This window comes from Leguminivora glycinivorella, chromosome Z (genome assembly GCF_023078275.1).
Source record: "Leguminivora glycinivorella isolate SPB_JAAS2020 chromosome Z, LegGlyc_1.1, whole genome shotgun sequence".
Classification (NCBI taxonomy): domain Eukaryota; kingdom Metazoa; phylum Arthropoda; class Insecta; order Lepidoptera; family Tortricidae; genus Leguminivora; species Leguminivora glycinivorella.
In genome coordinates this window covers 50,112,103-50,136,783 of record NC_062998.1, presented here as the reverse complement: position 1 = coordinate 50,136,783, position 24,681 = coordinate 50,112,103, and the positions used below count along the sequence as shown (strand labels likewise).

At 40.1% G+C, this 24,681-nt stretch overlaps 1 protein-coding gene across 1 annotated transcript in view; it reads left to right on the top strand.

Annotated features, from left to right (window-relative positions):
• LOC125241502 (dipeptidase 1-like) overlaps window positions 1-24,681 on the top strand; it is a 449,138-nt gene that overhangs the window by 172,833 nt on the left and 251,624 nt on the right. Inside the window, 1 exon segment of the mRNA XM_048150023.1 lies at window positions 4,889-4,933. Within this exon segment, the coding sequence (XP_048005980.1) occupies window positions 4,889-4,933 (45 nt within the window).

Here is a 24,681-nt window from a genome sequence, read left to right as displayed (position 1 = left end):
AACCCCTGACGGAAAAACGACGAGGTGTTATAAGTTTGACGTGTCTGTCTGTCTGTCTGTCTGTGTGTGTGTGTGTGTGTCTGTCTGTGGCATCATAGCTCCCGAACGGAACAACCGATTTTGATTAAGTATTTTTTTTTGTTTGAAAGCTGAAGTAATCGGGAGTGTCCTTAGCCATGTTTCATGAAAATCGGTCCACTATGTCGGGGTTTTTTTTTTTTCAAAATTTAAAATAACATTGCCATTTAAAATAACATTTTCACCCGTAATGTTAAAATCGCTGCTAATTTAGCTTGGTAACACTGCTTGTAGTTTGCGCAACTACACGCATAACTCCAACATTTCACACTCGAGTATTTATACTATCTACGCTCAAGTACCTCCAAGTATTTACTCATATACTCGTACACACACTAATGAGACTCCCGTTATTTCGTTTCAAAACTTTTAATACCTGTGTAATTTCCTGTTTTCCTGTTTGATCGTTTTAATAATTACTTTTTCTTCTTTTGAAAAGCTTTTGAGTGATTTCGTTTGGGATTTTTAATTTTTTTTTTGTGACAGGTACAAAAAGGTATTCTTTTGGTTGATGTTTTATTTGACATTTTAATGGATTAAGTTTAATTAGGTGATTTTAAAAGTTTCTTCTGTTCTATCAATCCAGATTTTTTTAAAATGTTCTTTTCTTAGTGATAATAATGAAGTATAATACATACATACAATCACGCCTGTATCCCATAAAGGGGTAGGCAGAACACATGAAACTACTAAAGCTTCAGTGCCACTCTTGGCAAATAAGGGGTTGAAAGAAAACGAAACTGTGACATTGCAGTGACAGGTTGCCAGCCTCTCGCCTACGCCACAATTTAACCCATATCCCATAGCCGCCTTCTACGACACCCACGGGAAGAAAGGGGGTGGTGAAATTCTTAATCCGTCACCACACAGGCTCTAAGGATAATGAAGTATGAATTGTAAATATTCTTAAATCAAAAACGACGCAAAAACGACGGGGTGTTACAAGTTAGACGTATCTGTCTGTTAACATTTGTAACATAATGTAGGACATGAAGGTACGTATTTTATATTTAATCACGAATTAAATAGTTTGTCGCTCATTAAACATTATTTTAGTGAGAAACTATAAATTACTGAGTAATGTTGAAATGAGTTTCCAGATCACAGATCACCATCGCAGAGACGATGCATTATGGCGCGATCAATATATATATGCGGTTTATTTTGGCAAATTTAGGCGCAAGGCGCAACATTTAAAACATTAGGTAAAAGCCTACAATATTAAGGTAGGGGAGCACCAGTCATACACCTACCCCCTTATTTATATACGTTCTCTAAAATTATCAAGCCGATAAAGTTCGTTTGTCCCTTTCCGACGTATTGGTGTGATAGAAAAGGACAAATGAACTTTATCGGCTTGATAACTTTAGAGTACGTTTATGAATAAGAGGGCTAGAGAATATAATAAAAATTTTGTCGGTAGGCGGAAGACCGGTTTAACTTTAAATATCTGATCCGACATCGGATGTAGAAAGCAAGTAAAATGAACGCGGTCAGGCGGTGGGGACATGACAAAAATGACGTTCACTTCACATCACATTCACTATCAAAAAATGGCGCACTATGTCAGAAAACATATGGTAGGCGTGTTCAGTGGATACATGTAGAACTCAACAACAAAAACCGGCCAAGAGCGTGTCGGGCCACGCTCAGTGTAGGGTTCCGTAGTTTTTCGCATTTTTCTCAAAAACTACTGAACCTATCAAGTTCAAAACAATTTTCCTAGAAAGTCTTTATAAAGTTCTACTTTTGTGATTTTTTTCATATTTTTTAAACATATGGTTCAAAAGTTAGAGGGGGGGACGCACTTTTTTTCCTTTAGGAGCGATTATTTCCGAAAATATTAATATTATCAAAAAACGATCTTAGTAAACCCTTATTCATTTTTAAATACCTATCGAACAATATATATACATTGTATATAATATATATACATTGTAAATAGAATTGTAAATAGTTAATCTAGATTTAAGTAAACAAATATTGTACGCCTGACAGGAAAATTATAGTGATACCACCTAAATACCTACTAAAATATCACCCATTATGTAAACCTATAATTATACAATAAATGATATCTTATCTTATCTTATCTTATCACACGTTGGGCTTGGAATGAAAAAAAAAATCAGCCCCACTTTACATGTAGGGGTGGTACTCTAATAAAACATTTTTTTCCATTTTTTATTTTTGCACTTTGTTGGCGTGATTGATATACATATTGGTACCAAATTTCAGCTTTCTAGTGTTTATGGTTACTGAGATTATCCGCGGACGGACGGACGGACGGACGGACAGACAGACATGGCGAAACTATAAGGGTTCCTAGTTGACTACGGAACCCTAAAAAATGGATCAGTGGCGTCAGAATGGGTCAAATTGTGGCGTAGGTGAGATGCTGGCAACCTGTCACTGCAATGTCACAATTTGGATTTCTTCTAACCCTTTTTTGCCAAGAGTGGCACTGAAACTTAATAGTTCACGTGCCCTGCTTAACCCTTTATGGGATACAGACGTGATTATATGTATGTGTACCCTCTGTTGGGGTGTAGGGCAAAGGCAGCGGGGCAAATCGCGACTGGGAGTCGAGATTTGCCCCGTTGCACCTTATTACAAACTAAGCACTGGGAAACGTATTTTCTTCATACATAACGTATTTTCTCGGTTCCGAGAAATAGAAGCGAGAGTGAAAATAACGCGAAAGCGGAAAATTGTGGTATAATTTTCCTTTTTAGACGGCTTTCAAAGGAGGTTTGCTATTTGCTTTCATTAAATTTCTACTTTACGAGTACATATTATATAAAAATTAAAAAAAACAAATTATACGAAGAATTGAAATATACCAGTAGGCCTAGCACATGATTGCCGCGAGATTAAGTCGCCGCGAGATAGATGACACGTCTTCTTCTAACTGTATTAATGACATAAGGACGGGTAGTCTATCTCGCGGTGACATACTCTCGCGGAAATCATGTGCTAGGCCTACAGGTAAGCGGAAGCTATGCTGCTCTAAACACCACGGTGCGACAAGGACAGGGCGCCATCGCGCCATCGCGCCATCGCGCCTTCCCTGTCATAACATTTATAACAACCAGCGTGATAATCAATACTAATCATTGTCTAAACAGTGCGCGTAGCCGAATGCACAAACGCTCATGAAACGCTCACGATAATATCTCTTTCGTAGCTATCTATCTCTATCGCTCTTGCGTATTGCCGCGACAGAGCCAGACTACATTTCTGCGGCGTTTCGGTGGCGTTTCGCGTCGCAGAAATGCCATTCGGCTAAGGCCCGAAGGTCACTCTCGTACCGTACTATTAGGCCACTCACACTCAGCAAGCTTCGTGGCCTAAACATGGTACTCGATTGAAAAGTAGGGTGGTCCAAAAAAAATTTTTTTGTATTGTTTGAGCTCCACATGGTTATTTCTACACGAAAACTTATTAAAATCATGTCAACCAATTTTGAGAACAATCAGACTTTATTTAGAGGTCGCTCAAAATAAAGCAATAATGCCATACTGAAATGTATGAAATGAACTTGACTAAAGAAAAAATCTTACATGGAGGTATTTTAATGGTTTAATTATATTTTTCCCTATTTCATTAGAGCTAAATAAAACATGAACCGGGCAGTTTGCAATGTTTTTATTATTTCGGTTTTTATTTTATTATAGGAGATATCCAATTTTAAATGTATCTTGAGCGACCTGTAAATAATGAGCAAATGGGTTAAAATTTGGTACATAAACTACTAATTCATAATAGAACAAAGGGAACCATGTGGAGAAAGGATTAGTCATATTTATTTTTCTTCCATACAAATGTGGACCACCCTATTGAAAAGCTTTGTACTATATCACGATTGTATAAAATACTATTTCAGAATGCCTCCGTTATTTATTTTATTATTACATTAAGTAATGAAAGTCAAATGTAATAAATATTGCTATATTAATTAATAAATTATGAAATAGCATTTTCCCGGGGCTTCGCTCGCGTTGAATTCGAAAATTCCGGAATGCTCCATACAAAACTTCTACCCTTCTTTTTAGGGAAGTGGAGGGTTAATTATTATTTTTTTAATTAAATGGCTTCAGGTCATTATTGGGACTATTTCGCCAGTGTCAAGGTGATATGAGCTAATATTAATTAGTGATGTTGGTACGGTAAGTACGACAGTGTACGGTGATTAAGCACTTGTAAATTGATAGTTAGATTTTACAAGAGCACGTGGACTACCGGCCGTTGACGACAAAAAAGTGGCTAAACGCGTTTCGGGATTAATTCTTCATCACTTTCATCAGCTTCTCACTACAACATTAATTTACTGCATAATAAGCTATCGATATTACACTTTAAACAACATTAATGAGCAAAAGAAAAAGAAATTTTTTACGACACGAGACCGCTAAGATGGCGCTCGAACCGGAAGTCCCTTTGTAGAGGGTTACAAAGAGCCTAAGTAATATGTCACTCTCCATCCCTTCAACTATCTCCACTTAAAAAAAATACGTTAATTCGTCACTCCGTCTTGCCGTGAAAGATGGACAAACAAACAGATACACACTTTCCCATTTATAATATTAAGTAAGTTATAGATTGGATTTTGTCACTTTTTTTTTGCGTTACGTCCCAAATGCCCATATAACCCGGCAACCTTCAAATCTTCTGGGCGAGCTCACTCCATCGTAGGCCACGTCTTTGCCTTCGGCTAGTATGTGGCCAAAGTAAGCCCATTTATTATTTAAAAATATTCTAGGTTATTAGTAGTACTTCTCTTATAATATAAACGTTTCTTTTTCTACAGGTATAACGCCAAGAAAAGTCAAGTCACTCAATTTCGTCAGCAGAGGTAAGTGGATTTGGAAGCAGGATTACTCAAATTTTTTTTAAATTAATAAATATTTTTCGGAACATAAGTACTTATATCTTGTGGCATCTTCCTAACGTTAGACTTATATTGACCGGGATATAGACCGTGATTACCTTTTTGATTTTGTCGAGCTCCCGATTGTTTCGATGATCTGTCCAAACATACTACACTCACAATGTCACTACGTTTGTTCAATTTCTGCGGAGTGTGAATGCGACGACGGTAACGCTGAAAGTGATCGAAGCCGACGCGCGCGAAGGAGGGTAGATCGCGCAGTTGTCTACGCAACTTTCACGCATCCACCCGCCTTCTTCAGTTTTCCGTGATTATGATGCATGCAACTGCTTTGAAATATTGGAGCTCGACAAAAAACAAAGAGGTAATCATGGTCTATATCCGGTCAACATTTATTAAGTCTAATGGAAATAACCGTGAATTATTCAAAACTCTTATTGTAAAACTCGTAATCGTATATCGTATATAAAAGCGGCTTAGGTCAACGGCTTAGGATATGTACAAAATATATTATTTATTTAGAAGTTCAAAAAATCTTTATTCTAAAATATATGTTAGAGCCTCCTTTCGTGTATTCTTTATATTTAAAATGACATTTAAAATAGTTAGGTACAGCGGTCCATTTTTTCATGTTTTATAATGTTTGCATTATAAAATAGAGTGTCCGTCGGTTATATATAATTATAGTAGGCGTGTTCAGTGGATACATGTATAACTGAACATCATAGTGTAATAATGAAAAAAAATGGATCAGTTACAATTGCCCCCCAGTCGAGATTTGCCCCGCTGTACCTTAGATTAAAATTCCCACGCACGAGGGGTTAAGTGACAACGAGGTACATTTTAATAGGGAAACACATATAACTTAACAGAAAAGACAGATTAATGAATACCGTCAACCGGGGTGGCTTTAAAATGCAGGGGCGAAAATCTAGTTTTAAAGTCATACTGTAAATTCGCGATTTTCTATGGTAGATTTACAAGAATATTTATTGATTTAACTAGTTACATGAACAGATTCAGTAAATAATGAATAATGTTGATTTTAAAGCCGCTCAAATACCATCAAAGTAACCCCCAAATTTTCCTAAAGTCACCCCGGTTGACGGTACATCAGAGGTCCATTTATTCAAACAATCTGCATTATTAATGAACCAGTCTTATACAAAACATATTTGACAGTTTAAATTAGTCTCCAAATTGCCTATCACTTAAACTGCGAGCGTTTCGAAGTGTATTGAATTAATAATGATTCTGCTAAGCTGAAATGGACAGACATTTAAATAGGTAAAGCATTGAGAATGTTAGTGATTTAGAGGAGAGTAATTTACGCATGTCGCAATTTTCAAATAGTTTTTTTTATGAAAGAGGAGGCAAACGAGCAAACAGGACGCCTGATGGTAAGCGATCATTATACCTGGACACCTGAAACAGAAGCTTTTCTTGAAGGTTTGAAGGTCGTAGCGGTCCGGAAATACCGCAGGCGACATTTCATTCCACAGTTTAGCTGTGCGGGGCAGGAAGTTTCTGGGTTTTTATGCCATTTTTTTTATAAAAATGTATTTTATATATGAAGAGTTATTCCTTTTTTAGGGTTCCGTAGTCAACTAGGAACCCTTATAGTTTCGCCATGTCTGTCTGTCTGTCCGTCCGTCCGTCCGTCTGCGGATAATCTCAGTAACAGTTAGCACTAGAAAGCTGAAATTTGGTACCAATATGTATATCAATCACGCCAACAAAGTGCAAAAATAAAAAATTGAAAAAAATTGATATTTAGCATTATTTAATGTTTTATTAGAGTACCCCCCCTACATGTAAAGTGGGGGCTGATATTTCTTTTTTCATTCCAACCCCAACGTGTGATAGGTATTTAAATGTTTGATAGGTATTTAAAAATGAATAAGGGTTTACTAGGATCGTTTTTTGATAATATTAATATTTTCGGAAATAATCGCTGCTAAAGAAAAAAAAGTGCGTCCCCCCCCCCCCTCTAACTTTTGAACCATATATTTAAAAATTGTTTTGAACTTGATAGGTTTAGTAGTTTTTGAGAAAAATACGGAAAACTACGGAACCCTACACTGAGCGTAGCCCGACACGCTCTTAGCCGGTTTTTCTTGTATCGTTGTTACGTTTTCTATAATTTTTTTATGCGTCGGGCAAGTTCCTTATCCTTTGAAACAAAATGTTCCGTCCAGGTGCCCTAGCCGAATGGCATTTCTCCGACGCGAAACGAAAACGAAACGCCGCGAAAGGTAGTGTGGCTCTGTCGCGCCAGTACGCAAGAGCGATAGAGATAGATATCTACGAGTGTTTCGTTTCGTGAGCGTTTCGTGAGCGTTTGTGCCATTCGGCTACGTAGCCAGCTTAGCCATAATTTTATCAGTATAACTTCCTTTTAATAGATATAACTACTATTTAAATATGTGAAAGCGATTGCGTTAACCTAAAACACACAATATCTTGCTTTTACCAATATCAGTATGAGGGAGAAGCGATATACAGGGTGGCCCAAATCATGACGTCAAGAATTTTTTTTTAGTGTTCACATTGTTGGCTATCAGAATATACCTCATGTATTATTAGCCGATTTTTTTGTAGTTTTCGAGTACCTAAAGAATTTTTGAATTTTTTCTTCCTTAAAAAAATATTTTAAAAAAACTGTTGAGATTTTTTACTAATTTCTTTTTGCATAATCATCACTACAAACGAAGTATTTACTGAAAAAAAACAGCGTCCGCAGTTTGATGCAAGTCGGAGAAAAATACCAATTTCAAATTTTTACTTTCAAAATGTTATCACTTTTTTTTTGCTTTTAAGAAGGCTTAAGGTCAAGGTATGTTCTTATTTTAGAACAAAATGTAAGTTTGATATTTAGCAAATTTTTGTGTCCAAACTCATGGTAAAGGCACATAAGGTCGTTCAAGGCACAAGTATTAATAGTTGCCCGCTCTAAATGTAAAGTGATATATTGCCAAGTTAGGAGGAAACTACCAACTAGCACGTTGCAACGTTTCGCTTATGTTGTGACTATCTTTGGCCTGTTTGAAACAAGCGTCTCGCCTAAGCTTGGTAATCTTGGTTTATTTATACCAAGCTACATAAAACCTTTCTGTTAAATCTATCTTTAAATGAAACTGCATCAGAATCTATATCAGGCAGGTAAGCCTGGTCGCGCGATAAATGATAAAACATCAGCCCGTGGGATATGGGATATGGGTTAAATTGTGGTGTAAGCGAGAGGCTGGCAACCTGTCACTGCAATGCCACAGTTTCGTTTTCTTTTAACCCCTTATTTGCCAAGAGTTGCCCTGAAGCTTTAGTGGTTTCATGTGCTCTGCCTACCCCTTTATGGGATGCGGGCGTGATTATTTGTATGTATGTTTGTATCAGCCCGTCCCTATCGCACTATTTGTAAGTAAGATAGGGACGGTCTATTGCATGCTTATACGATAGGAACGCAAAAATAACGGTTTAGGGTCGACGTAAGGAACCGTTCCGAAAAAATACCGGTATCCGATCGCTGGTAACAACCGTGCAAACATTTATTAATAAAAATGATAATAATCATAGCCTTTGCGATAATAGGTATACCGTATCATAGCAATTGGTAATTATATTTATATACTAATTAGTAATTATATATAATTATAGACGACCGGTCTGGCTCAGTCGGTAGTGACCCTGCCTGCTAAGCCGCGGTCCTGGGTTCGAACCCCGGTAAGGGCATTTATTTGTGTGATGAGCACTGATATTTGTTCCTGAGTCATGGATGTTTTCTATGTATATAAGTATGTATTTATCTATTTAAGTATGTATATCGTCGCTTAGCACCCATAGTACAAGCTTTGCTTAGTTTGGGGCTAAGTTGATCTGTGTAAGGTGTCCCCAATATTTATTATTTATTTATTATTTATTTATTTATATGAATGAACTGCACAATTAAACCGAAATAAGATTATTTAACATAATTATAACTAAGTAGGTACAAGTAGACCACAATACAATACATCATCACTTGCCATTATGTGTGATCGTGGTTTAACTTAATAATAATGTAAATAACGGCTCAGCAGATGGTCACACCTTGGACAATGGCGATCAAATATATGAAAGAGGTGCGATCCTACGCACACAGTCTAAGCTCGTGAAGGCGAACGCGTACCATGCTTGTAAGAGTAAGATATGACAGATAAACGATGTTTTTCACAGGCGGTAACTGTGAGGTAACCGAGTGCGGGTGGAGGACAGTTTCAGCGGGGAGCGGGAGTGGCCATACTGTTCGATAGTACTCTTTATTACACTGTGACATGGTAATAAAATACTAACGAAAGAACAAAAAACTGTGCTATCAAGTTTCGCGTTTTCAGATGGAATTATTTCTCTCCGCAAACAATAATTACGTACCGGTTTTTTTCGGCATAAAATTCCGGTTAAAATCCGGATAGGCTGGTTGCGGTCGCGGTCGAGACCTTTGTGTACTTGTATCGCTTTTTAACAGACTACGGACTTGATTCTTATATATTTATATTTATATACGTCAAATGTATCACCGTGTGGTGACGGGTTAAGAATTTTACTACCTACCCCTTTTTCTCTTGTGGGTGTCGTGAGACACAGGGATAAATTACATTTGAAAGCCAAAGCGCACCCGGAAAACCTTATATTACAAATATCGTATAAAAGATATCGTAATTTTTGTAACAACCTACTAAAAAAGGTAAAAGCCAATTACGACAAAACACAGCTGGAAACTGCAGGAAAAAACAGTAAACTAGTATGGAAATATATTAAAAACGTAACATATACAGCAAAACAACGTGAGTCATCGGCATGCTTGTTGCAAACAGGCTCGTCAGAGTTTTCGGCTGCTAATTACGCAAATGAGTTCTTCGTAAATATAGGGAAAGATCTAGCAGAAAAAGTCCAAGGCCCGTTTCCGTCCACCACACACTCCCACTCGAGTACAAATAAATCCTCTAACTCTTTCGTGTTGTTAAACACGGATGAGGCTGAAGTTGAAAGGATTATCATGAGCCTGAAAAACGATAGCGCAGTTGGTTGGGATGGCATATCGAATAAAATACTAAAATGTTTCAGACACATCCTAGTCCCCCCATTAGCGTTCATTTTCCAAATGTGCATCTCTGAAGGAATATTTCCTAAATGTCTAAAAAAGTCCATTATAATTCCGGTTCATAAATCTGGTAGCAAATTTCAATTACAGACCCATCTCCATTTTACCGGCCACATCTAAAATTCTGGAAAAAATTATTAATAATAGACTTGTTCAATACCTAGAGAAGCAGGCTCTATTAGCAAAGTCGCAATTTGGCTTTAGAGCCAATTTATCAACCGCAGATGCTGTACACGAACTAACGGACTACTTAGTTCAGGAACTAGATAAGGGTAATAAGACAATCGGTATCTTCTTGGACCTTGCAAAAGCATTTGACACCGTTTCTACTGCAATCTTACTGCACAAGCTTGAATTACTTGGTATAAGGGGCACACAAAACAAATTAATCGCGAGCTACTTAGACGAAAGAACCCAATGTGTAAAAATAGATAACATTATCAGCTCCGACTTAAAAAACACAGTTTTTGGTTTACCACAAGGAAGCGTTTTGGCCTCTACCCTATTTTTGGTTTATATTAATGACTTAAGTATGCAATCTAAACTTAGACTGTGGCAAAATTATTTCATACGCAGATGATACTGCCCTACTTTTTTCCGCAAAGTCAACAAATGAGGTACACGAGCATGCCCAGCACGGATTTAATATTGTAACTAACTGGCTAAAACTTCACCTAGTAACATTGAACTCTGACAAAACGAATTTTATAAGTTTTGCCATGCGGAAATCCTACCCGATTCCCGATAATCTAAAACTCTACGCACATACTTGTGAGGAATCACTGAGGATACGACAAACAACCATTGTTTATGCCCGTCTATAGCCTGTACAGATAAAATTAAGTATCTAGGAGTGATGATTGATGAAACCCTCTCTTTTAAAAATCATATTGAAGTACTGTGTAATAGAGTTAGGAAATTAATTTATGTATTCAAGAAACTTCGTTCTATCAGTGAACACAACTTAATCAAGCAAGTTTACTTTGCCCTGTGTCAATCGATACTAACATATTGCATTTCATCTTGGGGTGGCACAGCTAAAACCACTCTATTAAACTTAGAAAGAGCCCAGCGAGCGGTGCTAAAAGTAGCTACTTCCCGACCTTTTTTATACCCTACAGATCTTCTTTATCAATCATGTCAAGTACTAACTGTTCGTCAATTGTTTATTTTAAGCGCAACATTAAAGCAGCATGGCCGAATATCCTTCAACACAGATTATAATAACAAAAGGCGGAAGGATATCGTTTGTATTCAAACCGTACATAGAAAACACGTTTTCTCATCTAGATTTTTCGTCTTTCTGGGGCCATTTCTATACAACAGGTTAAATGCAAAATTAGACTTATATCCACTTAGCTATGTTTGTTGTAAAAGTGCTCTACGACGAGGCCTGCAAAATATGACGTACGATGATACAGAAAAGTTACTTATGGTCGTAAAATAATTACCTATTGAATATACAATGAATATATATGTAATGTAATAGTTCGGAACCTACGAAAATAAGTCTTGTGTTTATTTTCTTATAAGTTTTATTTTAGTAAATAATTAAAAATAAATCACTAATTTAGTCCTTCCTCTGCCTGAAACACAGGAACTATCCTAGCTCAGGCATTTGTATAAAACATCTCTGATATAAAACATCTCTTATATACATATATGTATAACAATTCTTAGCCTTTAAGAACAATCACTGTACAATTATGTTTTTATTATAAATTATTTGTATTTTTGTATTTGTATTTTTGTAAAAGTTGACTGTGGGATATTGGTTCAATACTCTCATTCATCGTATCGTATACCACATAATACATATCGTCACTACTTTAAAAAATCTCGTATCTCACGCTGCTCCTCAAAGTTAAAACGCAGTAAGTCTATATGCATTCCATACACACTTACTACAATTTTCTTTTCATTGACAGACGAAGATACAAGTTTTTTTTAAAGTAGTGACGATATATCTCTTAATGTTTTTAATAATCCAAATTTGAAGCGGTACGGTACATAAATATAGATAAAATGTACATAAAACTATATGCGTCAATGATTGACCTCTTGATGCCTACATGCCTGAATGTAACAAATTGAAGAACGTTCTCAAGCGATTCTAGTCAGTTTATAACTGATTCCATGATTTTAATAAATGTTAACGATATTTTTTTCACTAACCCCTCAAAAGCCGTGTTCCAGATCTGTCACAGACAATTTTAAGTGTAATTAACAATTTGAAGGTTACTAACTAGCAAATTTAAATGCCAGAAAAATACCTTTAAATGCCAGACTTTTAAACATTTTGTTTACGTGATTTACCTGTTATTTGCATCTGGTTAATATTTCAATTTCAATTTACATTTTCAATAAACATGCAGTTTATTGAAAATGTAAATTGAAATACATTTCTGCCGCCCGAAAGCAATCAACATTCTCGGTCCCTCCAAAGGTGCAGTCAGCAGTGGGAAGGACCCAACATGGTGGAATGATACTGTCAAAGAGGCATTGGCAAGCAAGAAAGCTCACTTTAAGATATGGCAGTGTTCTCAACTAGACACAGATAAAGAAACATACAGAGAGGCAAAGAAAAGAGCAAGAATTAGCGTAGCACAGGAAAGAAGTAAATCAAACCAAACATTTTACGATAATTTAGAAAATGCGAAAACTGAACAGGATATATTTAAATTAGCGAGATATAAGAATAGAAACACCTTGGACATAAAAACAAATAAATACATCAAAGATAAAAATCTGAATTTGCTAACTAACAATGAACAAATTAATGAAAGATGGTGTTGATGGTGAGGGTGTTCCACAATGAAAGCACACAGTACTGGACACGAAAAGAAAGTTTTATTCCGTAAAGTTACAGACACCACGTGATATTTAAATGAGAGCAGTATGTACGTGTGTCGCGCGCGGATAGACAAGCCGACTGACGAGCGGTCGGAAAAGAAACCGTTACAACCTTGTCGCTGCGTCACACGTATATCTACCTCCAAATTTCAACCATAAAGTAATATTACTTAATAACAACCCTAAAAACAAATTAAAATAAACCGTTTGAGCACGTCGCTAACACGCCCCACCCTAGTGCTGGCTCAGCACTCATTAACCAAAGGGATTCTAGCGACGCGCGCCGCAGGCCGTTTGAAGACACCGGATTTGGTTTTTACTTCAACCAGTCTGATCCGACCATCCCTACCTGGGAACACCTGCTGGACGACTGCCTTCGGCCACACATTGCGTGGTGCTCCTGGGTCAACTACTAGAACTAGGTCTCCTACCTTGAGTGGAGTTTGCTCGCTGTTCCACTTCCTTCTAGGGAGTAGCTCCGGCAAGTATTCTTTTACCCACCTCTGCCAATACATGTCGGCCAGTCGTTGGCTCTTTCGCCACTGCTTCCGAAGAAACAAATCGGAGTCGTCGAAGGCACCTAAAGCGGGGGTATTAGGAGAAGAGTGGAGAAGGAAGTGGTTGGGTGTCAGAGCACCATCGCTGCCCGGTTCCACGGAGACGTGGGTTAGCGGGCGGCTGTTGACGATATTCTCGACCTCAGCCATGAAGGTGCTGAGGACCTCGTCCTTCGGCGCCCGCTCCTTCAGGACAACGCTAAGGCTCCTCTTAACACTGCGTATGAGGCGTTCCCACGCTCCAGCCCAATGTGGACTCGCGGGAGGAATAAACTTCCAACTTGAACCATTAGTCAATGCAAAGTCATTGACTGCTTTGTTATCGAGTTCCTGGACAGATCGTTTCAGCTCGGAATCGGCTCCCCGTAGGTTAGTACCATTATCCGAGTAGAAACAGTCTGGCCATCCTCGACGCGACGCCATGCGTCGTAACGCCATAATAAGGGAGTCGGTCGTGAGAGAATGCACGATCTCCAAATGGATCGCCCTTACAGTAAGGCAGGTAAATATGACACCGTACCTCTTTTGGCGTCCTCGGCCGACCACCACCTCCATCGGGCCAAACAGGTCAAGGCCGCAATGCGTGAATGGCCTCTGGTGATGCGCCATTCGACCTGGAGGTAACTCACCCATTACAGGTACATGCGGTTGCGCCTTGCGAATTTTACAATACATGCATCTCGCTGCTACATGTTTAACCGTTGGTCTTATCCTCGTGATTGCATATTTTTCCCTAAGATTATTCACTACTGTCTCCTGATAATCATGTGCAGCCCTCACGTGATAATGCTTCACGAGCAATCGCGTCACATGGTGCCGCCCGTCCAGTATAATCGGACACTTGGTCTCGGCAGTGACACCCTGTGCGGCATTAATACGGCCGCCGCAGCGAAGGACCCCACAATCATCCAGGTAAGGTGACCAGGTAAGTATTCGGCTATTCTTATCGAGACTCATACCTTTTCTGATTGCAGCCAGCTCCGCGCCGAAGCATTCTTCCTGGACCTGTCGCAGCAGAAGCAGCTCGGCCCGACGCATAAGCTCAGAGTCTTCATAAGTTTGCTTACGACTATTGTGCACGAATACTAACACATGATATGTGCTCTTCACCAGCCGCAACCACGAAGAGAAACGCTCCGGATTAAATACCGGTAAGTATGTAGCAGGTAAGTCGCTAATTACATTTATTATTTCTGATCTTTCAGGTTCATCAGCTACGGGGCTGACGATGTTATGCGGCCAAGATGACTCGTCACTCCTCAAGAACGAAGGTCCCTTTAACCACTCGCTTTGGAAAAGAGTGTCATCGTAAGTATCGCGGGTTGCGATATCCGCAACGTTCATTTTGGTAGGTACGTACCGCCATTCATTGCTATGCGTGAGCTCATCAATAGCCCCCAACCGGTTCGCTACGAAAGTTTTATAATTGCGCGCGTCATTCTTAACCCAGTAAAGAAATGTGGTTGAGTCGCTCCAGAAATAACGGCACTGCACCGCTAATCTGTGATCCTTTTGTAGACTGTCCGCAAGTCTCGCTGCTAAAAGAGCTGACTGTAGCTCTGCGCGAGGTATAGTCAACAAAGGTTTCACTGGTACGACTCTGCACTTACTTGCTATGAAGGCCACGTATATTTCATTATTATAAATCCAGCGCCAGTAAGCAACAGCACACATAGCTTTAGTGGACGCATCGCAAAAAATATGCATTTGTAAATTATTACCATAATCCATATTCGTAGTCGGTGCGCGCATACTCGGCGTAGCACTGGCCGCGTAGCCCTGACAGGTAGGTGGCGGCGTAGTAGGCGCCGGCTGCGCGGCGACTGCGGGGCGCGCGGGAGAGGGGTCATCTGCTACGCGCGTCGTAGCACTGACCGGCGACCCAGCTGATAGGTTACCTATACCTACACCTATACCTAAACCGCTCGTGCCTACAGGACTCAAATAACATCTAGGTATACGTACATGATGCATTTCTTTTAAAAGTTTAATCCACTCGGTCCATTTGACGAAAATATTATTTGGAATATTTTCGTCCCAATTAATGGATAACTGCCATAAAGACTGTAACATTATCTTACCTTGAATTGTGAATGGTGATAAGAAACCAAACACATCGAAGATCGACATAATTACGCGAAGCATGATCCTTTTGGTAGGTACTTGTTTACCGCTAATAATATCGCTAGGTATACGTTTGAGCGACAGATCGAACCCAAACTCGTCTGTAGCGGGGAACCAGATAAGACCAAGCGTTCTCTCACCTTCAGGCTGCCGATCTAATTTGAACCTTAAGGCTGCACTGCCTAAGGCTTCTTTTGGCACGCTGTCCAATACTGCCTTACTGTTACTCGTCCAGTTACACATGTCGAACCCGCCCTGTTTGTGAATAAAAGTAACATCTTTTACCATTTGTATGGCCGCGGCTTCGTCTGGCAAACTGTCCAAGTAATCGTCCATGTAGTGTTGCTCGCAGACGGCGGCAACTGCAGCAGGCATTGTGGACGCGAAACGCTGTGCATTCCTATTTTTGACGTACTGGGCGATAAAAGGGGACGAATTAGCGCCGAACACTAGTGACGTCATAGCATATGTTTTGACTGGCTGTTTAGAGTCCGTCCTCCATAAAAACCTGAGTGCGTCCTGGTCCTCGGGTCGTATTTTGACCCTTAGGAACATGTCACGCAAATCCCCGGCCACAGCGTACCTATTCTCTCTGAATCGTACCATGATGCCGAATAGGGACGCGAGTAGGTCGGGGCCTTGCAGTAGGTAATCATTCAAGGACATACCTTTACTTTTTGCTGCGCAGTCAAAAACAAGACGTAGTTTTTTTTTGTTTAAATTATTCACAGCATGGTGTGGCAAATACCATGTGTGAGGGGACGTGGACTGTGGGTCAATGACCTCTCGTGCAAAATCATTTTGGAACAAATGATTTACTCGATCCGTGTACTTTTGGGCATACTCACTGTTCGCCGCCATTTTCTTTTCAACTCCCTTTAACCTGTTTAGAGCGTTAGGATAACTGTCAGGCATCACGCTATTCTCGTCGCGCCACGGCAGGCCCACTTGCCACCTGCCGGCAGCGAAGGTCGCCGTGCGGTCTAGCTGAGCTAAAGCGCGAATATCATCGCTGTTCTGACGAGGTTTGTTACACACACCTAAGGAGTCGATGGAAAAATAACGTCTTACCTCCTCATGAAGGTCTTGGAGCGCGCCGTCGGCTGCGCTCGCGCTGGGCGCGCCGCCGCCGCTCGCCGCCACCAGCAGCAGATTGTGGGCGGGGCGGGTCGCTCGGCCGTGCGGCCCGCGCACCTTCCCATGTATGGACCAACCTAAGACAGTACGTGTAGCGAACGGCTCAAAGGGTTTACCTTCACATATTTCTAACGGCTTAATTAAATTATAATTATCCTGCCCAATTAAAACCTCAGGTACACTAGAAATTACATTAGGGGACCATTCGTCCTTTAATTTTTGTAAGTGGGCAAATTTATTACAATCAATGGACCTAAAGTCCTGCTTAGGAATGTCTAAATTATCTACAGCACGGAAATCTATATTAAATACATCGTTACCATTATAACTAGATACATCAATAGATATAACTGTAGCAGTACACTCTAACTGGCTATCTTTCCATGCACCGTTCACTCGCATAGTCTCGGTGCGCCCGCGCAGGCCGGCGCGCTCGGCGAACGATTTACTGATAAGACTGATACTACTTCCGTCATCTAAAAATGCACCTGTCGTAAACACACCGTTAGGTCCGCGTATTTTTATCGGCACTACTTTTAGGAACACTTTTTGAGTATTTAAGTTTATAAAGGATACCGTTTCCGTGGTAGGGCCCGACTCAGCTGTTTCCGGTGTACGTGAAGATTCCACAGTTGCATCTTTATCGTTATCGCGACTTTGCACATAATGTAATAGTTGATGATGCGCCTCGCCGCACCCGTCCTTGTCGCACGCGGGCGCGGGGCACGTCTCGCGGTCGTGGCGGGACACCAGGCACTTGTAGCAAATTCCGTGGCGTTTCACGTGACGCCACCGGTCCTTCCTTAACGCCTTTTTAAACATCTTGCATTTAGTTAACTCGTGATTAGCACCGCGGCAAAATAAACACTTGTCACTGGGCGCCGCCGATTGTAGTAATACCGTTTGCTGGCGGTTTGTGTTATTATTATCACTTTTGTTTCTAGAGTGATTTTGATAACTATTCCGTTGGTCAGTGACGTGAATGTTCGCTGTAGTAGTTATTTTGATTGCTTCGATGTTTAAGAAGTCTCCGAGTATCTCCAAGCGTGGTTTCTTGCCTTCTTCTATTATAGGGAAACTGTAGTCAGACCATTTCGATATAATGACCGTAGGTAATTTAGATAAAATTATATTTGCCATGTTTACGTCGTGTAGGTATTCTTTGCGGCCGACTGCATGTACGGCTGCGATGAAGTTCTGAACTTTGACTGAGAAAGATACGATGTCTTTACTGTACTCGTTTGACATAGATGGTAGTTTCCGTAATCCTTGCATGATGCGAGTTAAGATGCTCTCTGGATTTCCACATACCAGTTCCAAGGTTTTCATCACAATGTCAGGCGACGTGGCAGTAACCATTAAAGCTGAAACTGCTTCTCGGGCTGAATCCGCACACTTCTGTAGACTCTTGATAGGCCTGCTTAAATTGTAGCCAGTCCAAAGGGTCGCCAGAGTAGCTAGGCAGGTCTCTGGGAGTACATAATCGGCTTAGCAGGTTTTTGTCTGTACTTTGTTTAGCTGTACTTGCGGTTAGATTTTGTAGTGCACTTGCGAGCATATGGATCGCTCCATTAGAGGTGCCGGGGTCAACGACCGGCGGCGGGCACGGCAGGTCCGGCTGTGTACCATGATCGGGGACTTGCTGCGCGGCGGATTCCAGCTCGCGTTGGCTCTGTTCTAGCCACTTCTCCACTTCACTCTGTTTGTCAGTGTGCAGATCATCATGTGGACTGTAGTTTTCTTGTTCCTCATCTCTTAGGTTAGCTAAATCAGCCTCGAGCTTCTTGTCGATGAGGGCCATTTGGATACGCGCTTTTTCTTGAGCGGCTTCTAGTTCCAGCTGTTTTCTTCGAGCCAGGACAGACGACGATGACGACTTGGACTTCGGCCCCGTTAGCGAAGCGGCCGTTCGTGGCGCCGGACGGCGCTCTGATTTTACGCTGCTACCCGACAGTTTGAACGCGGGGACGTTAATCTTCATTTCGTCATTGTTCTGGTTTGTATTTCCTTCAGTTGGCTGCGAAAGTACTTGCAGCTGACGTTGTCTATCCTCTTCTGCCTTTCTTTCGCGTTCCTTGCGCGTTGTACTGCGAGTATTAACCATCTTCGTAGGCGGAGTATGGAACATAAATCCGGTCGAAGTGACCACTGTTGATGGTGAGGGTGTTCCACAATGAAAGCACACAGTACTGGACACGAAAAGAAAGTTTTATTCCGTAAAGTTACAGACACCACGTGATATTTAAATGAGAGCAGTATGTACGTGTGTCGCGCGCGGATAGACAAGCCGACTGACGAGCGGTCGGAAAAGAAACCGTTACAACCTTGTCGCTGCGTCACACGTATATCTACCTCCAAATTTCAACCATAAAGTAATATTACTTAATAACAACCCTAAAAACAAATTAAAATAAACCGTTTGAGCACGTCGCTAACAGATGGTTTGATTACTACCAACAACTCCTAAATGAGGAGTTCCCAAATGAAGAAATCACCCCCTTAGACCCAGTGGTAGGACCAATATCCGAAGTTAGCTTCGATGAAACAAAACTCGGTGTCAAAAATGAAAAACCACAAAGCCATTGGCCCAGATGAAGTGCCAGTAGACCTATGGAAGAGACTGGGGAGCTCGGCTATCACCTGGCTCACTAAGTTGTTCAATATTGTCCTAGTGACGAAACACATACCCGAGTCGTGGCGCCAGAGCTATTTAGTTCCCTTCTACAAAAATAAAGGGGATGTGGCACAATGTGAAAACTATAGGGGAATAAAATTAACATCACATACACTGAAAGTTTGGGAACGCATTCTAAATACAAGACTCTCTGCTCTATCTAATATATCAGAAAATCAGTTTGGATTTAGAGCATCCAGATCAACCACTGATGCAATACAGGGCGTTAGAATCCTGATGGAAAAGTATAGACTAAACAAGAAAGACCTACACCTAGCATTTATAGACTTGGAAAAGGCTTTTGACCGTGTGCCTCGCAAACTAGTTTGGCAGGCCCTTAGAGCTCAGAATATACCCGAACACTACGTCCATCTAGTGCAAGACATGTATCACAATGTTACCACGAAGGTCAAAAGCCTGGCTGGGTTAAGCCAATCGTTCGAAGTTAAAGTAGGGGTGCACCAGGGTTCCGCACTAAGCCCGTTGTTATTCAATCTGGTGATGGACTATTTGACAAAGGATATTCAGTCTCCTTTACCCTGGGCTATATTGTACGCCGACGATATAGTGCTGGTAGCCGATTCAGCACAACACCTACAGGAAATGCTGAACACGTGGACGCTTTCATTGGAAACATATGGTCTTAAAGTCAGCCGAAGTAAAACCGAGTATTTAAAGTGCCCATTTAGCGGGCAAATAACATCTGAACCTATATACATCGGGTCGACGCCTATAACGGAAGTGCAAAAATTTAAATACTTGGGCTCCGTATTGTCAACAGACGCCAATATAGACTTAGATGTCAATCACAGAGTGAACGTTGCTTGGCAAAAATGGAGATCGTTGACGGGAGTACTTTGTGATCCACGCATGCCCTTAAAAACTAAGGGTAAAGTATATAAGACGGCAGTCCGTCCAGCACTAATGTACGGCTCCGAGTGCTGGGCAGTCAGAAAGTCACACGAGCAGAAGTGCCATGTGACTGAGATGAAAATGTTGAGATGGGCGGGGGGTGTGACTCGAATGGATAAAGTTCGGAACGAGTACATACGGGGAGCTTTAAAGTCGCACCAATCACCGAAAAACTCACCGAAAACCGTCTTAGGTGGTACGGCCACGTGAGCAGACGTAGTGATGATCATGTCGTCAAGGTCGCTTTAAAAATTCCGGAACTAAAGAGAGGCCCTGGCCGTCGCCCGGCGACCTGGTGGTCAAACGTAGAAAAAGACCTCAAACGATCACAGATGTCAAAAGAGACAACCCAAAATAGAGTAGCTTGGCGCAGGAGAGTGAGGAGGCCCGACCCCAAATAAAGGGAACAGGGAAAGAAGAAGAAGATTTTCAATAAACATGCAGTACAGATGTTTATGAATAACCCAGAGGCAAGTTATGAAATTGAATCATAACAAGCGTGGGAAACGAAATCCATTTTTGTTTATTTAAAAAACAGCATGGAAACTAAAACACGATGTATATCAAATAACACAGTGGTAACAGACAGTTTAATAAATAAAATATATGCGTAACCTACGTAAATATGGTTTTACATAGTCAAATGAAAAAAAAGAAAATGGACAATTGGGCCATTTTTTTTTTTCAAAGTTATCCACCCCACTTTTTTTGTAACATGGGTATTTGTTACGCGATTCATACTCAGAATCGCGAGGTCTTTCGATCCTATTAGGAGAAAAAAAATGTCCCAAGATTTCCATACATTTTTTAGACCTTCCATTCCGTTACCTACAAACAAAATGTATGAAAAAATGGTAACGGAATGGAAAAAAACCCTTGGGACACTTTTTTTCTCCTATTAGAATTGAAAGAGCTCGCGATTCTGTGTAGAAATCACATAAGCATTTCCAAATTTAAAAAAAAATGGGGTGGACAACTTTGAAAAAAATGGCCCTATTAGACGAAAATTACGCAAGTATAACGGGTACGACTAGGATGTTATCTATTCGCAGAAAAGCAAAGATATCTTCTAGATTTTGACTATCATAAATTTCCGTAATATATTATGTAGAATTCGTAGGAGGTAGGACATACCGAATGATATTCCGCTTTGTGTGGTAGAGCACAGCACAGCAGATCATCTCGCTCGAATCTAGAGCTGAGCACAACTGAGGAATTAAAGGGGACTACCTCTACATTCCTAATGACGTTTGTTCGAAAATCACTTGGCCTAACTCATTTGGCCGAATTATGAAATGCCTAACGCTCTTTTGGCCTAACGATCATTTGGCATAATTTAAATTTTGCCCCAAAAATGACATTACCCAGAACCGATTCGCTGTTAGAAAGGTAGGTTTAGGTTAGGTTAGAACTGTGACCTCACACAAATCCGAATCGCTTCTAAAAAAGTGGGGTTTAACGGCGTTAGGCGAAACAATATTAGGACATTTAAATTAGGCCAAATGATCATTATGCCAAAAAATATTAGGCGATCTAAAAATCGAAGAAAAAACTTTAGGAATCTAGATATACATCCCTTGTATACTCCCTTTTGCTGTGTTAAGTACACAGCAAACAGGAGTGTTCAAGTTCTAAGGACGGTTTGGGTTGCCAACGACTCAAAGGACAATAGACGGAACAAATTAGTTCCGTAGGTCCTTCCGTCACCAGCACACCGCACACTCGTTGAGCTCTGGCAGCCTTACTCACCGGCAGGAACACAACGCTATGAGTAGGATCTAGTCCTATTTGGTTGTGGTCTTCTGTAAGGCGGAGGTACTTTAATTGGATGTATATCTAGATTCCTAAAGTTTTTTCTTCGATTTTTAGATCGCCTAATATTTTTTGGCATAATGATCATTTGGCCTAATTTAAATGTCCTAATATTGTTTCGCCTAACGCCGTTAAACCCCACTTTTTTAGAAGCGATTTTTCTAATGGGTTGGCAACGCGCACTTGACACTCCTTGAGTTGCAGGCGTCTATACGTGACGGTGACCGCTTTCCATCAGGCGGACCGTGTGCCTGTTTGCCACCGACGTAGTATAATAGAAACGCAAAACTAATCGAAAATCAGTTTTTAGTAATATGTTTTATTATTTTATTTATGAGCGTGTTTAGTAAAACCTCCCGCTTTGTCGATTGCTATTAAGAGGATACGGTAGCGAAAATGCTAAAATGGAAAGGAGCCCCCCTTTCAACTTAGGAATTTTAATTAAATATACAAGTGTTATTAACTAGATTTATCGAAAAAAAATTGTCCATTAAGAACAACTCAGTCAAAAGATATTTCAAAAAAATCTTTAAAATCGAGGTTCCGCTCTCGACTCTTTCCTCCTTCAAAACTTAATCAATCGGAACGAAATTTGAGAATCTGAATAACAATGAAATAATCTATGTCGGACCGTTTAGCTTTTTTGGTTAATTGTTACCAATCTTGAGTATCACACCTTTTTTTGCGCCACAATGAAAAAGGCCGTTTTTAGAAATTTTTGATTGGCTCTAGAATCTTTAAAAAGCATAATATCAAAAAAATCAAAACGGTCCGACACAGATAAAAATAATAACAATCTGTGTTGAAAAAATCATTGCTCTATCTTCAAAAACCAGGGAGGAAATAGTCGAGAGCGTTTGTATGGAGAATTGACCCCTACCGTATCGTCTTAAGCAGCTGTGTCAGTTTATTCATATAAATATACAGACAAATCTCGTCTTTATGATTAGCGATAAAGTGGGACGTTTTACTAAAACACTAACCCCCTTATTCATAAACGTTCACTAAAGTTATCAAGCCGATAAAGTTCGTTTGTCCCTTTCTATCACACCAATACGTCGGAAAGGGACAAACTAACTTTATCGGCGTGATAACTTAGTGAACACTAAGTATGTACATTTAGTACACCTACTTACAAGCTTAAATTTATTATTCTCCACTACCTAGGTTGTCTGGAAGAGATCGCTCTTTAGCGATAAGACCGCCTCTTGTTTTACCTCTTAAGTTCTGTATACTTACTATATTGTTTCCTGTATTGAGGTGTGCAATAAAGAGTATTTGTATTGTATTGTATTGTATGTCTTTGCTAACAACAATTCATATTCTATCTTAGGTATAAAAGAGTCTGGCCGATACGAACAGCGCTAGGAAATAATCTAAACTTCCCAGTTCCTCTGAGATACGATTTACTAATGTTACCGGAGTAACGAAACGGGACAGAGTAACATTCCTTATACAAAGTAACGTTACACTATGGAGTGTAGCAAGAAAAGGAGGAATTGTTAAAGTAGAACAGTCGCAAAAGTGTCCAGCTGTCAGCATAGTTTCATTAACCTAACCACAAAATTATAATTTTGAAAAAAACCCCGACCCCGATATAGTAGACCAATTTTCATGAAACATGGCTAAAAACACTTCCGACTAACTCAGCTTTCAAACAAAAAAAACTAAATCTAAATCGGTTCATCCGTTCGGGAGCTACGAAGCCACAGACAGTCTGTGGCTAATTTTGTGGTTAGGTTAATGAAACTATGCTGACAGCTGGACACTTTTGCGACTGTTCTACTTTAACAATTCCTCCTTTTCTTTCCATAGTGTAACGTTACTTTGTATAAGGAATGTTACTCTGTCCCGTTTCGTTACTCCGGTAACATTAGTAAATCGTATCTCAGAGGAACTGGGGAGTTTAGATTATTTCCTAGAGCTGTTCGTATCGGCCAGACTCTTTGATACCTAAGATAGAATATGAATTGTTGTTAGCAAAGACATACAATACAATACAATACAATACAAATACTCTTTATTGCACACCTCAATACAGGAAACAATATAGTAAGTATACAGAACTTAAGAGGTAAAACAAGAGGCGGTCTTATCGCTAAAGAGCGACCTCTTCCAGACAACCTAGGTAGTGGAGAATAATAAATTTAACCTTGTAAGTAGGTGTACTAAATGTACATACTTAGTGTTCACTAAAGTTATCACGCCGATAAAGTTAGTTTGTCCCTTTCCGACGTATTGGTGTGATAGAAAGGGACAAACGAACTTTATCGTCTTGAAGATAACTTTAGTGAACGTTTATGAATAAGGGGGTTAGTGTTTTAGTAAAACGTCCCACTTTATCGCTAACCATAAAGACGAGATTTGTCTGTATATTTATATGAATAAACTGACACAGCTGCTTAAGACGATACGGTAGGGGTCAATTCTCCATACAAACGCTCTCGACTATTTCCTCCCTGGTTTTTGAAGATAGAGCAATGATTTTTTCAACACAGATTGTTAT